General features: G+C 34.1%; 1 protein-coding gene across 1 annotated transcript in view; it reads left to right on the forward strand.

The window, feature by feature from the left end:
- Nucleotides 1-16,375, forward strand: part of LOC115423169 (scavenger receptor cysteine-rich type 1 protein M160-like) — a 50,628-nt gene that overhangs the window by 16,712 nt on the left and 17,541 nt on the right. Inside the window, exons 4-8 of the mRNA XM_030139910.1 lie at nt 2,337-2,531; nt 6,155-6,352; nt 9,407-9,567; nt 13,282-13,435; nt 15,088-15,408. Coding sequence (XP_029995770.1) covers nt 2,337-2,531; nt 6,155-6,352; nt 9,407-9,567; nt 13,282-13,435; nt 15,088-15,408 — 1,029 coding nt within the window. The remainder of the gene's footprint in view (nt 1-2,336; nt 2,532-6,154; nt 6,353-9,406; nt 9,568-13,281; nt 13,436-15,087; nt 15,409-16,375) is intronic.

Consider the following 16,375-nt stretch of genomic DNA (forward strand, 5'->3'; position numbering starts at 1 on the left):
AAAACTAGTATGTAGTAAATGTGAGAAGTTGATTTTTTATATTTTGATTCTTCAAGTCTATAACGTTTGTATTTATACTTTTACCTGCTGTGACAGGGACTGATGTCAAACAAAATGTCATTGTATAAACATGTGCAATGACAATAAAGAATCTATCTATCTGTCTATCTATCTATCTGTCTATCTATCTATCTATCTATCTATCTATCTGTCTGTCTGTCTGTCTGTCTGTCTGTCTGTCTGTCTGTCTGTCTGTCTGTCTGTCTGTCTGTCTGTCTGTCTGTCTGTCTGTCTGTCTGTCTGTCTGTTTATTTATTATTACTACTATTACTGCTGGTAGTAGTAGTCGGCAAGGTAAGTTCAATTTATTTGTATGACACAGTTCATACACAGGACAATTCAGTGTTTTACAAACATGGAAAAGAGACAAGTTAGAAACACACAATTAAACATAACCAATAAAACAGGAATAATAATCATTAAAATAAAGTAAAAGAGCAGAGTGCAGATATAACCCTTTCAGTTGTTCTATGTTCAGTTGAACAGTTGTTCCAGTGTTTAGCTCATGGAACTGAAACACAGCTTCACCCTGTTTAGTCCTGACTGGGCACCAGCAGAAGACCAGTCCCTGAGGTTCACAGGGTCCGAGGTGGTTCATATGGGACCAACATGTCACAGATGTACTTTGATGCTAGACCATGGACGGACTTCTACACAAGCAGAGCTGTTTTAACCCATACAGACCCAGTGCTACTTTAGTGGCAGTTCCGAAATATTTTTTTGCTCAATATTTAACTTTTCTTAAGTGATTTATCACCATTTATTCTGACATTATCCTCTGTATTTTGCATTTTTTCAGTAAACACCAGGTAATTTCCTATATTTAATTTACTTATTACATGAATTTACATAAAAGCTCAGATTAAAGTTGATGGTTATTATATCAAAAACAGAGAAAAATGAAGAAAAAATGACTTTTTCAGCAAAATACAGCATTAAATGAACATAAATCCAGTGTGTCCATTCACTGTCATTGATCCAACTCCATAGGTTTTACTGGTGAATCAATGTTGTAGAAGATGATGGTGTTTCCACATTCACTACAGAGCCTCTGAACGTCCAAATGGGTCATATCTGATGACCATGAAAAGACGACAAACTGTATTTTACACCAATTATTTACATGTATTGATAGGATTAGTGGACCAGAGGTTATTAAACGTTTTAGATCAGTAGATGGTTTGGGTTGTCAGTGGCTGCTTGGGTCTTTATGGGTTAAAGTCTATTCTCTGAGTGACAGGAAGCCAGTGCAGAGACCTGAGCACAGGACTAATATGGTCATAGAACAGTTACATATGAATAAGTCCATCTGGGCTTCATTTACTGTTGTATTTGTTGTACATCTGTGGCTATTTGTAAACATTTTGGGAACATAGTCTACATGCTGAACGTTCAATCTGTTTTCTGCCAATTCAGTTTTATGAAAATTGGTCAATTGTCTGAAATTGTACCAAAACCAGGGGTGTCAAACTCATTTCTTCCAGGGGCCACATTCAGCCCAATTGGTTTTCAAGTGGGCCGGACCAGTAAAGTAACAGCATCATAACCTATAAATAATGACTTTTTCTCTTTGTTTTAGTGCAATAAATACATTAAATCATGACAGTATTTACATTTACAAACTATCCTTTCACAACAAACTGAAATTTATGAGAAAAAAAAGTGCATTTTTAACAAAATTATGCCTCAGTTTATCATTTATACATGTGCATTACACAATGTTACACAAACATTTGGTAACAAGCATAATATTATTAAAAACTTGGAGTTTGGAACTAAAATAAGAACAATTTCTCATTTGCCCAGGTCATTGTTCTTCTTGGTAGTTCTTTGAGGTTCAGCTGAACTAGTTTTGCTTCAAAAGACCAAAACGAGTCGAGTGGAACCTTGACAAATGGAGTTGTCACTATTTCTAGGTTATTATGCTATTATTTTACTTTAGATCATATTGGTCTGTATGTGGAACTTAAACTAAAATGAGTTTGACACCCTTAATTGTTAATATCTTCAGTATAATTTTTGCACTTCACAAATTCATCCCACAGGCCAGATTGGAGCTTTTGGCGGGCCGGTTTTGGCCCCCGGGTCACATGTTTGGGACCGCTGACCAAAACATAAGTTTTCTCTCAGCCTGTGGTCTCCTGAGTCTGAATTATTTTCAGTCCAATTTCTAAACTGCGCATTTAGTCCGACCAATTGAGTGATAATCACTGAAAAGTACTTGATCTGCTCTATATTTTCATTAATGTCCTGCTTATGTTTGCTCTCATGTAAAGGCTATGAAGAGAAAAGGGTTGTGTGCAAAAACCTTCGCTGTGGTGAACCCGTGGAGGATGAAAAGTATCCATCAATGGGCAACGACACAAATAAAAGCATGAAACTGGCTAAATGTGTCGGTAATGTGACCGACCTGTGGCAGTGTATAAAAGAGGAGAAACGATGCCAAAAACCTGCTACTGTCACTTGTTCAGGTAACACACACACACACACACACACACACACACGCAGGAAAAAATGCATTTTCAATATTTCAGAGTCCAGGTATTTTAACCTAGAGTATTTACAGCTCTGTGGAGAGTAAACCAGCTCTAACAGTAGAGTTAAAACTCAGTGTAAAGTTCTGCACAGATGCAATGTAAAATTCAACTCTACAGAGCGATGATTAGTGCCAGTCTGCCGTATTGCATTGTGGGTACTGGACATTTTACTCATTGTGTTCTATTTTATGTGCAGTGGTTCAAGGGGGGGTTGTGTTAAGGTTTATTTAGGTTAATGTGTCTGTTTTACAATGTTTTTTTGGCCTTTTTATGTTTTTGTTTTGTTTTGTTGTTGTTGTTTTTTTTTTAATTATTAATGTGACACCATTAGTCAAACCTGTAGGCAGAATAATGCTAAACCTGATTGTCTCTAACTGAATTGTAACTGGGGAGGACTGTTCTTAATCATTGTAAAAGTATATAATAAGGTTATAATATTTAACGAAAATGAATGAAATCAGGAAAACTAAAATTGAAAAAACATTTTCGCTAACTGAAATAAATAAAAACTCTAATTAAAAGAACAAAACGATAACTAACTGACACTGTATTGTGAGCTTACAATACTAACTAAAACATATAAAAATTATGGATAAAATTCCCTTCGTTTTCATCTTTGTCATTGTCGCATTGATATCAAATTGATTGATTTCGCTGCAGCAGTTTTAGCTAGCAGCACCATACAACACTACACAGTCTGTCATATCTGTCACTGGTGGTTTCCAGTCGTCTTCTGGTCCCCACTCTACCTGGAACATACAGACTAAAGCTGGGACACAGCAGCACAGTCCTGTCTGGGATTGACTTTAGTGATGAGTGGGATCGTTTTTTGTTTTTTTTTTGCGCACCGTGTGTGTGTGTGAGTGACAGAAACAGAGCAGAGCTAAGCGACACCGTCACTGTTGAGCTAGCATCCAGGTAAAGACTGGAGAGTTTATCACCATGAAAAGGCCTTCCAAGGCCTGAACTGCACAGTTTAGAAGAGGAGAAAAGAGGAGGAGGAAAACTAATCCAATTACAGAGGTATGGAACCTGTTAGAATGTTAAAAAACGTTTGATGTTACTAGCTACAGCTAGCTGAACTGAACTGAAGCAAAGTTGGCTAATAATGGAACTGGAGATGATTAAGAGATGAGCTATTTGCTAAGGTGTGGTTTACTGATGATGGACTGGGTTATACATGTATATATATGTTTCTTTCTGGTTTAACTGCTGGTTAGCTGGTTTATATATGTTTCTTTCTGGTTTAACTGCTGGCTAACTGTTTATATATGTTTCTTTCTGGTTTAACTGCTGGTTAGCTGGGTTATGTGTGTTTCTATCTGGTTAAACTGCTGGCTGCTTTGTGCATCTCCTCTCACGCTTTGCACATCTTTGCGTTGTTTTCACGTAAGTTACGTTGTGTATGGATCACACACACACACCCCCAACCTGCTATAGGGAATTTAGACATCATAATGAACATGTGTTTGTGTCTCTGCTCAGTCCATGAGCCGCCCTAACCTGACCCCCAAATAAAGTGTCCAGAGTAACCCGCTGATTCGCACCTCACTAATTTCTTTGAATAGGATGGTGAGGAAGATAAAATATATGAAATAACTAAAACTAATACTAAAACTAAACTAAACTAAAACTAAGCATTCAGAAAAAAACAATAACTAATAAAAACTAGCAAACATGCTCTAAAAATGAATTAAAACTAACTGAATTAGAGAAAAAAAAGTCAAAACTAAATAAAACTAAACTATAATTAAAAATCCAAAACTATTATAACCTTGGTATGTAAAGAGGTGATTGAAACTCAAAAAACAATTCCTCCCTGCAAATCATAAATGAAACAATAGTATACTTAATATGTCATCATCACCCAAACAGCTGCTTAAAGACATTTGTAAAAAAGGATGAAGGTTCAAGATTACTTTATTTCTACCTGTGGGTAGATTTGTTTTGCAGACATAGTGATCGCATTTAGCATTACAGCAAAACATACATCCACAACTGTTTAGGCAGGTACTAGTGATGGGACTTTTGGCTCTTTGAAGGGAGCCATTCAATCAGGAGCCGTTCACTGAAAAGAGCCGTTCAAAAGACTGGCTCTTTTATGTTTTGTGCATTATTTTGAAACACCAATGTTTTCATGACTAAATAGGCTACATGTGATGATTGACATTACATTTTAAAGGTGTTTAATTGGTGCGGCAGTAAATATTATCTTACCGTAAAAAAGAATAGTTAGTTCAAATGTGTGGGCTAAATACATGACATGAGGGGTGACATTAGGCAAATGCTGGAATTTGACCAAAAAGATATATATTTTTTGCAAATATTGCAAGTTGCATGCCCATCTTTTCTTTCTGAAAAGTGCATCCAAATACTCCTCCTTTTTCTTTGGCTCATTACTCACAGGTGGTCACTCACTCACTCACTCTCAAACTTTTTTCCGGTTTCGTCCAGTCTTCCAGCTCCACCTCCTCCAGTATGCTCACCTCATGCTTCAAACTGTTGTTTTTTTTTGCTAACTTCTTGCCCTGAGACGTGCAGTGCCAAAGCACTCTTTTTTTTCTGCTCGAACATTCTCCTCCTGCCCAATGCCTCCCCAGTGACGCTAAATTGACAGGCAATCAGACACTCCCTCCTTAAAAACAAGAAACAAACGAACAAACAAAAAAAATAATGGCTCTTTACAAAGACTCAGTTCCCATAGTTCATTTCAAAGAGCCGTTCAAAAGATTCGATTCATTCGTGAACGTCACATCACTAGCAGGTACTTGATCGAGTGTCAAGACAAGACAAAAAGTGTTCAGTGTTCCACCATTCATCAGTGTAGCAGCATGGATAAGTAAAAGAATACAATAAATAAATAAGATCAAATAAATAAAAGCAAGATGCAATAAAAATACAATATAAACCTCAAGAAGATAAAAATAGTCTCTGGGATAAAAACCAGGATAAGATCATAAAATTTAAAAATTTGAAGTCACAATAATACCAAATAGAACAAAGAAATAGGATAAATAACTAAATAAGTAAATAAAGTGCAATGTCACTATTTCTTATTGAGCTCAGTGACAGCAACAGGAACAAAGCTGTTTATAAAACCCTGTGTCCTGCAGCGTTACCTTGGGAGCCCCTGCAATTCTACATAGTTTCAGTATTAGTGTAGGGTTCAAACTGAAGAAGAAAATAACACTGCAGAGAAATAAATATTAACATATCATGGAGTCATTTTTAAACTAAATTTGGAGTAAAAATGGCTCTATAAAGTGTAATCATATTACTCTTAACAGTGTGAAAACACCACAGTGTTAAATATTTTTTACACATTTCATTGTTAATTTTGACACTGAATTGAGTAGAATTAACTCATAAAATCTGACACTGGCAACAGAGTAAATGTTACTCTAATTTTGAGTGGGACCAAATGTTATCTGAAACAGAGTTAAATTCAACTCTCTTAGAGTTAAACTGACACATTGTTTTTTACTGTGCACACATGACGGTGGTCCACTCCAGAACTGCATCATGGGAGTGAATTAAAATATGCTTTATTTTCTCAGATCATGATTTAATTCGTTTAAAAGGAGACCGCTCAAATGTCTGCTCCGGCCGGTTGGAGATAAAGAAACACAATACATGGACCAACAATATGAGCAAAGCAAAAAGCATGGATCCTAATGGGTGGTGCAAGAAAATGTTCTGTGGTGAGTTTGGTTCCAATGTGACGGACGGCAGCATTACAACCCTGACATGCTCAAGTAAGTTTTACAAAACAAGTTGTATGGTATAATCTCATGCAATATGTAATTAGATGAAAAAAAAAAATGTATAAAAATGGAAATAACTGATTGAATTCCACAGCTCCCTGCAAATCCACAAAAAAACATGCATTTTTCTTGTTTTTGCTTGTGATAGCAATAGCTGGTAATGTTCTATTTTCTCAAAATACAACCTTTGATTACTGAAACCTCATGACTTTCTACATAAAATATTATATTTTTAACAATATAATATCAGAATTTTCCATGTAATAGTATAATTGTATTATTTGTGTAATTATTAAGACTTTATTTTCAGAAAATCATACTGTGCCGCATTATTTGGAATTTAAAATCAATACCAGATTTTCTCACACATCCCATCTACAGCTTGTTGGACTTCTCTGTCCTGTTAAATGAAAACCCTGGTGTTAAAAGTGCTGAAGTCACATTTTTGGACAATTCAAGTTGAGCATATAAACATGTTGTATGTGTTAAGTCCACCCTATAAATATTTTTAACAGACTTTTTTGTGACTTCACCAGGCTGTTCAATTAGAAATATGATCATGATTAAATGTCCTTGTATAATCACAATAAATGTCAATATTTGTCTTCATGTTAAAGGCTGTCAGTTCCCAGATATTATTATGACTGATTATGTATGGTCAGAACATGATGAATATTTCAGAAATCCAGATGTATGACTTTTAAAATGAACTAAAAACAAACCATAATAAATATAATGTAAATTATTGAATATATACAATAAAATAAACGATTTTGTAAGCGTAAATGTCAACTCTTTTCTTTATTGTTGTGTAGCCCAACCCTCTGTTAGCCATTAAATACATGAATCCAGTGTTTTTTTTGTTTGTTTGTTTGTTTGTTTGTTTGTTTTATCTATATAGTGTATGTTCTGAGAAATATTTTTAACCATTCGGATATATTGGTAACACTTTACTTGAAGGTCTACTTTATAATGCATTAAGCGCTCATTCGTAAGACATTATAATGCATTTATAATGCATTATAAAAGTCATTACAACAGTTTATGATCATGTACAACAACTTATACCAAGATTAATAAAGTATTGTAAGCGTAGGCATAATGCATTATAAATTATGCTTTCATAATGTTTTCTACATCCACACCAAAGTGACAAGTGTTTGTAGGAAGAATCTCAAGTCCTGGGTGACGTAACACATTATCAATTGTATGATATTATAACACAAGTATGATGACGTATGAGCAGGATCTGCTGGATCTAAGTAAAGTGTAAATCAAAAATTATACATCAAAGTGTTCTTAATAACTCTTTATTTTGCAAAAACAAAACATTAAAAGAACAGAGACAGTAAATAGAAGTGTTACATGTTGCTTTATACATAAATAAAAAATAATGAGGCAGCTCTAAATCTTTGTGAATTCAAACACATATTTTTTTTTTTTAATAAATATGAAATCCCTAAAATAGATGGGTAGAGGGACCAGTGAAAAAACCAACAAAAGTTCCTCACCTAAAAAAAATAAATTCCTTCACACTGCTTTGGTATGGATGTATAAAACATTATGGAAGCTGAATTTATTATACATTATGTCTACACTTATAATACTTTTACTGGTACTTTATTAACCTTGGTACAAGTTGTTGTACATGATCATAAACTGTTGTAATGACTTTTATAATGCATTATAAATGCATTATAATGTCTTATGAATGTGCGCTTAATGCATTATAAACTAGACCTTCAAGTAAAGTGTTACTGATATGTTTTAAGCAAACAACTGGAACAAACTGCCAATAGAGCTGAAATTTATCACATATGTAGACACTTACAAATGCAGCTAATGACATTCGTTGTGTCTTCTGTTAATGTTATTATACTTTTCTTTTTTTTCTTTTGTTCAGATAAGGTATAGTTTTTAGATATTACCTGCTTGACAGTTTCGACTGTGACTCCAGTCTTCCTCAGAAGTGTCATCCAACGTGCTGCTGACATGTCATTTATCAGCTGGACGGCTCGACAGACCAACCAGAGCCTGTCGAGCCGACATCTACAAACTATACCTTGTCTGAACAAAAGAAAAATGAAAAAAATAAATAAAAGTATAACTTACAAATGCAACTTGGAAATGTTCTCAATTCAAATTTTTCTTGTCATGTGTTTATGAATGAACTCTTCCTTTCACTCTTTTCCTATCACACTGTAAGTCTTAATTAATTGTTCTTTTCATTTTCTCTCTTTTATAAAAGGCTTATTGTGTTTTATTACTGTTTTATGTATCATTATCATTACATATCATATGTATTCTATCTTGCTCTGTCTTTATGTTCTTATATGTATAAATGTGAATTGCCTTTGTGTATGAAATATACTCTGTTAACCCATGAAGACCCAAATCACCTACTGATCTAAACTGTTTAATACCTGTTGATCCACTAATCCTATTAATACATGTAAATAATTGGTGTAAAATACAGTTTGTCATCTTTTCATGGTCATCACATATGACCCATTTGGACGTTCAGAGGTTCCGTAGTTACCGTGGAAACACCGTCATCTTCTACAACACTGATTCACCAGTAAAACCAAATGAGTTTGATAAATGACATTGGATAGACACACTGGTTTTTATGTTCAGTTAATGATAGATTTTACTGAAGAAGTCCCCTTTTCTTTAGTTTTCTCTGTTTCTGATATAATATCCTTCAACTTTAATCTGAGCTTTTATGAACACCTATATGATCAGTAAATTAAATATAGGAAAATGATTTTGACTGGAACCCCACACACACACACACACACACACACACACACACACACACACACACAAAATACAGATGATAATATTATAATAAATGGTGATAAATCACTTAATAAAGGTTAAATATAGAGAAAAAATGCTTTGGAAACTGCCACAAAAGTAGAACTGGGTCTTTATGGGTTAATTGCCTTGTCAGTCTATAAAACTGTATTTTATAATGTGTTAAAGCAATGATAATATATTTTCTTTAGATTAATTTGACGTGAATTTTTCATTTTTCCACAGACAAAGTGAAAACTGTCCTGAGAGACCAAGATAAAGAGAGCACATGTTATGGCTCGGTACATGTTCAGGTGAACGATTCCGTTCACTCCGTCTGTGCTTCTGAAGCCCCCTGGACCAGGCAAAATGCTGAAGCTGTTTGCACAGAACTAGGATGTGGGCCGGTGAGTCTATTTCAGCAGATTATGTCAGACTTTGAAAAAAAAAAAAAAATGTTTTGTATTTGATATGCAGCTCTGAAAAAAATAAGAGACCACTGCAAAATGTTCCCTTCCTCTGATTTTACCATTTATAGGTGTGTGTTTGAGTAAAATGAATATTTTTGTTTTATTCTCTAAACTACCGACAACATTTCTCCCAAATTCCAAATAAAAATAATATTATTTAGAGCAGGGCTGTCAAACTCATTTTAGTTCAGGGGCCACATTCAGCTCATTTTGATCTGAAGTGGGCCGAACCAGTAAAATAATAATATAATAATATAGAAATAATGTGAACTCCAAACTTTTGTCTGTGTTTTAGAGCGAAAGACATAAATTTACATAATGAAAAGGTTTACATCAACAAACTGTCCTTTCAAAAGATGTGAATAACATGAACAAACTGAAAAAATAAGTGTAATTTTAACAATATTCTGCCTCAGTTTATCATTTACACATGTGCATTATAACTTACAGATCACAGTGGATCTACAAACACACATTTCAATAACAGACAGAATATTGTTAAAATTACACTTACTTCTTTTAAGACTTATTCACTTTTTTTTTTTGCAAAATTATACTTTGTTTTAGTGTAAATATAAGATGATATTTACATTTACAAAGTGAAAAATTTGGAGTTGTCATTATTTATATGTTATTATGATAGTATTTTACTGTTCTGACCCACTTTAGATTGAATTGGTCTGAATGTGGAACCTGAAATAAAAGGATTGTTAATATCTTAGTGTAGATTTTGCATTTCACAAATGCGTCCCAAGGGCCGGACTGGACCCTTTGGTGGGCCGGATTTGGATTAGTATCTCATAAACTCAGAAAAACAGAGCAAAAATCTTTTTTTCAGGAAACAGTATCTCATAAATTCAGAAAAACAGAGCCAAATTTAATGTTTTTCAGAAAACAGTATCTCATTAATTCAGAAAAACAGCGTCGATTTTTTAAAAAAACTTATTTTTTCTCGTAATTACGAGATAATTATCTCGTTAATTCAGAAAAACAGAGCCGAATTTAATTTTTTGTGTGAATGCAACACGCTTCTGTAAGTCAGAGCCATAGGAAGAACTATGGCTTTATTGTTCATCTAGGATAGATCTTGATTAATGAGAATTTTTATGCCTCGCAAAAATAAAACACTTCCTGTACTGGTAAATTGCACCGAGCTATCTTCCTGCTTAACTTCCATCTACGCTGCAATATATTAAGTTGAATAATTTCATAAAGCAATTTATATCGCAAAAGATTTTAATTTAAATCAACTCGGAATGAGTCCAATGCACTGATGATTTTGAGTTAGTGATTATCCGAAGCAATTGACATTGCAACAAATTTTAAGTTAAATTAACTTGGCATTTAGTGTGTTGTACTTAAAATAGCAATTCCATTCAAATCAAGCATTTAAGTTTAATACACTCAAGTTTTCATTATTCATTACATAAATTTTTTAAGGTAACCACTTTACTCAAATTTTTTTAAGTAAACTCAACTTATCCGGTATTACAGTGCACCAAATTTTAAAAGAAAAAAAAAAAATTGTACATATATAGGCTGCACCTGACTATAAGCCTCCAGATTCCTCCAGATTCCTCCAGATTCCTCCAGATTCCTCCAGATTCCTCCAGATTCAACCACATCAGCCCCATCCTCTCTTCTCTCCACTGGCTCCCAGTCGTCCATCGTATTGATTTTTAAAATTTTAATGTTTGTTTTTAAAGCTTTAAATCACAGGTGTCAAACATGCGGCCCGTGGGCCAAAACCGGCCCTCCAAAGGTTCCAATCCAGCCCTTGGCATGATTTTATGGAGTGCAAAAATTACACTGAAGATATTAACATTCAAGGGTGTTGAACTGGTTTTAGCCCAGTGTGATCTAAAGTAAAATAACAGTCTAATAACCCTTACAATAAAATGTGAACAACCTGAAAATTATGTACAATTTTAACAATATTCTGTCTGTTACTAAATGTTTGTGGATTTGTAGATCCGATTTGTAAGTTGTGTTAATAAGTTGACAGATAATATTGCAGAGATTCTTATTTTAATTACACATTCCAAACTTCAAAATTTCAACAATGTTATGTTTGTGTAACATTGTGTGTAACGCACATGTACAAGTGATAAGTTGAGGCATAATATTGTTCAAATTTAGCTTATTTTTCTTCAGAAATTCAAAATTTTTTCTGGTTCTTCACATCTTATTTGTGAAAACGTAGTTTGTAAATGTAAACATTTTCATAATTTAATGTTTTTTATTGTACTAAAATGAAGAGAAAAATTTTTTTATGCTATAATTTTACTGGTTTGGCCCGCTTGAGATCGAATTGGGCTGAATGTGGCCCCTGAAAGAAAATGAGTTTGACACCCCTGCTTTAAATGGTCTAGCTCCCCCGTTATTTATTACCTCCGCCAAGGAGGTTATGTTTTTGCCAGTTTGCCTGTTTTTGTTTGTTTGTTTGTTTGTTTGTTTGTCTGTCCGTTAGTGTGCAACATAACTCAACAAGTTAGGGACAGATTTGGATGAAATTTTCAGGGTTTGTTGGAAATGGGATAAGGAAGAAATGATTAAATTTTGGTGGTGATCGGGGGTGGGGGGGGCCCACGGGGGGCCACTGATCAGACTTGGCGGAGGTCTGCCCTCTCCGAGTGTTTCTAGTCTGAGAATTTAACAGTTCATCGCCCCAGCAGAGCCCTCTGATCGTCCTCTCAGATGGTTTTGGATGTCCCCAGGTCCCAATATAAACAGTGGGGTGATCGTTCATTTGCTGTTGCTGCTCCAAAACTGTGGAACTCGTTGCCTCCTGACTTGCGAGTCCTCACTGACCTGCCCCTGTTCAAGTCCAGGTTAAAGACTCACCTGTTTAGACTGGCTTTGAACCCTTAGCACTGAGACACTATTAGGTTTGAATCCGTGGTCTCTTCTATCACTGTGTGTTGTGTCCTATTGTTTTATGCATATTTATGGTGCTTGATTAACAGTTTTTTTTTTAATCTTATAATTTAATCATGCTTTTAGATGTAAAGCACTTTGGGCTTCGTTATGTTGTTGTAAAGTGCTGTTGAAATAAACTTAGATTTTTTTTTTTTTTTTTTTTTGATAAGATGCAGGTGTCCACGTTGTAACGAGATATTTACACAGAAAGATGATAAACAGAAAGATTATTTAAATATTTATTTCCATACCTTAACTGCTTTTTTCCAAACAGTGCCTGTAACACGGCAGTAAAACAGCAGGAACACAGCTGGTTAAAAAACCAGAAAAGTCATTGATCTGTATCTTCATCTTCTTTCTGCTCATTGAAACCACTGCAGTCGTCTTCTTCAGTGTCGGAGTTGAACATCCTCAGAAAGGCTCCGTCACACACCTTCTACGTCTCTCTTCCGTTGTCACTCTGTTGCGCTTCCATGCTGCAGCTCTATTTCCTTCTTGGACAGACACATCGATTACTTTTAACTTAGAAGCTGCATCACATGCATTTCTTTGTGGGTTTTCCATGATTTATTACAATATAAAACTATATTATTAAATTTGTCATTATTGTTTTGTTTCTCAGACCCCTGTTAGAGAAAAAAACACTGAAATCAACGTGTCCCAGTTCTTTTGTCCATATAGTGTATGACTTAGGCAGTTATGCTATGAGGCTAACGATGTGTTTTCCTTTAGCTGGTCAGTACACAAGCAGACCCAAGACGACCTTCAAAGGCAATAATGGACTCTGTGAACTGCACAGAAAATGATTCCTCTCTGTGGCACTGTAAGGCAAAGCGCCACGATACACCCTTCCAATGTTCCTCTCAACCCTACGTCATCTGTTCAGGTACTGGTCCAATTCCTACAGTTACGGTTCGGTTCTATTGTTCCTGCGCTGTAAAAACATTGCCATCAGTTACTACTGTCATATTATTACAGACTAATTTAACTGTATTTATAACAAATGGTGCCAGGCACAACAAACCCCGCCCCTCACATGTATTTTATCTTATTTTGGCTTCGATCCAGCTGATGTCATCATGTCTGTGTGTGCTGATGTCAGTATATCAGTTGCCTCTATATATGTGCCAAGTTTGAAGTAAATTGAAACAAAATTTATGTTTTTATAGACACGTGAATTTTTGCCCAGTATAAGTAAATGGGAGAAAAATATAGATTAGAAAAATTCATAACAAATTTGAACTTTGACAACACTTATCCCAAAATGTAATGACATCTATTCTGGGTCACTGGCAAACTATAAACCCAATTTGGTATGAATTCAACCAATAGGTTTGCTGCTGGAATGTTAACAAACAAACAAATCAAACCAAAAACAATACCCTTTGTCTCCCTTTTCGAAGGTAAAACGTTAGTTAATGTCCTTAATGTGACCCAAATATGTACTATAACAACATTAATTTTATCAGATAATTCTATTAAAAATTGCTTGTAATATTTTTTTTAAATATAATTATCAAAGAACATTATTATCTCAACTACTTATGAGACATTAGTTTTAATTTATAGTAAAAATTTTTATTAATTTAGATTTTAGATCTACTGTAAATCAAGGCAAATTATCTACAGTAGAAATTTTCAATCCTTTCAATAATATTTTGTTCACAAATGGAATAAATCGCTTTTAAAAGATGAATATACTGTATTTAAGGTGCTAAATAGACAACTTTTTAGTCATTAAACTATTATTTCACTGTATTTTCTTATTAAATATTATTTAAAGGAAACAGCAACATTATCAGGAAACATAAGGTGACTGAAAATTGACTTTGAATGAAACAAATAATTATTTTTTTTCCTTTTTCTTTATTAAAGTCACTGTTATGTAAAACACTGTACAAGCATCTTAAACTAAAGTCATACAGACCACACATTTTTGATACAACCAGGACACTCAGGGAATATTTACAGTATTAAAAGCAAAAGGTTTAGGAAAAGCAGCCTCTACAAACGGTGCTAAGTATTCAGTGTGATCTCCCTTTGCATTTTACACAACTTTTCCTCTCAGACAATATGAGATTTATGTTTTACACTAGGTTTAATTCAGCACGTCAGATTTTTCTTATTCTTTAAGCAACTTTTTATCAAATGAACTGTTGATTTACTTAATACTGACTTTAGCCTGTGGACGCCATTTAGTTAAGATGCTTTTGTGTTTTAATACGGTGCTCTCCTGTGTTTCTATGTTATATCTGAAGAAAAGAGACTGATAATAAATATGCACATCTTAGCCCTGCAGTCCTGGAAGATTTTAAGAGAATAAAGTAATATTTTGTTATATTATGTTACGCTACATTATTTATTTTAATTTTATTTTGTTTTATTTGATGTTATTTAATGCAATTTTTTATTTTATTTTATTTTATGTTCTGTTATTTAACTTAATTTTATTCAATTTCATTTCAATGATGAAGAAATACTGTCTCTTTCTTTAAATTAATGTGCTTTTCTTTGTTTTTCTTTGTTATCCTGGTCCAGCTAGCATCAAAGTTGAGCTGAAAGACGGTCCTGGACGATGCGCTGGGAGAGTGGAGATTTTCTATGAGGGCAAATGGAGTAAAGTGATGATCAGAAAGGACACACAGTGGTCAGATGAGAATGCAAACACAGTCTGCAAACAAATGGGCTGTGGAGGTGTACGGTCCAAAACTGAGAAGTTCGGTAAGGCCAAATCTGGGACAGAAGCCATGCCCAAGGATGTGAAGTGCACCCCAGAAAGTAACATTATAACCAAGTGTGACCTGCAAGGCACCTACACGAGCTCACGTGATGACGAGGAGGTGGGACTGGTCTGCGAAGGTGGGTATTCTGTCTAAACATAAGATAAGATAAAATGAGATGAGATTATGTTTATTGTCATTTCACAGGCGTACCAAGTACATGGTACAATGGTGCAAAAAAAAAAAGGCACGCAACAATAAAAACAAAACATGATATATACACAGATTATAAAATCTATGTTTGCAAAAATATGCATTTGTACAAAATATATACAAATAATTAAATAAAGTGTGTAAAAGTGTGAAAAGTAAAAAGTATTGCTGATAGCCTGTAGTCAAAAGAAAAGCAGTTCATCATGTGTCTGTCTGTCATGCACTGAGCATGACTGTCATTCATAAAAGCCACAGTGTTAGTTAAAGATAAAAACAACTGTATGTCTTAGATTGAGTGGTTTACACGTGCATCAATGCAAAAGGAGATGAAAACAGAAAAAATTAGTCAAAAAAAAGTTGAACTGCTTGAACCTGAGTTCTGATGACGTGGATAATGAATCACTCTTTATATTCTCTGAATTTGTTTGCTTTATTGTTAATTTAGAAATATTTGTTTGTGCAGCTGTAAAATGAAACACAGTGATTGTCCATCCATCATTTACATAAACTTCCTTTTGATAAAGTGCAGCTCAGAATGAACTGTAAGCTTCAATTAACGCTGCGCAAAAGTGAAATAAAAAAATTCAGGAGTAAAAGTACATACACCATAAAATTTGACATACGATATTGAGTGGATTTAAAGTGAAAAATATTAATAAAAATGCAGTTAACAAGTATTTAATGCACTCAATGTAATGTAAATATTAAAGTAATCACACTGATTTAACTAAGAAAAATAGATATTATTATTATTAGTAGTAGTAGTAGTAGTAGTAGTAGTAATAGTAGTAGTATAATGATTATGATTAATAATAATAATAATAATAATATTCAGTAAATTTAGTTAGACTAAATACTCAGATTACCAAACATGAGGCCACATTTTAGTTTAC

This window comes from Sphaeramia orbicularis, chromosome 7, assembly GCF_902148855.1.
Source record: "Sphaeramia orbicularis chromosome 7, fSphaOr1.1, whole genome shotgun sequence".
Taxonomy (NCBI): domain Eukaryota; kingdom Metazoa; phylum Chordata; class Actinopteri; order Kurtiformes; family Apogonidae; genus Sphaeramia; species Sphaeramia orbicularis.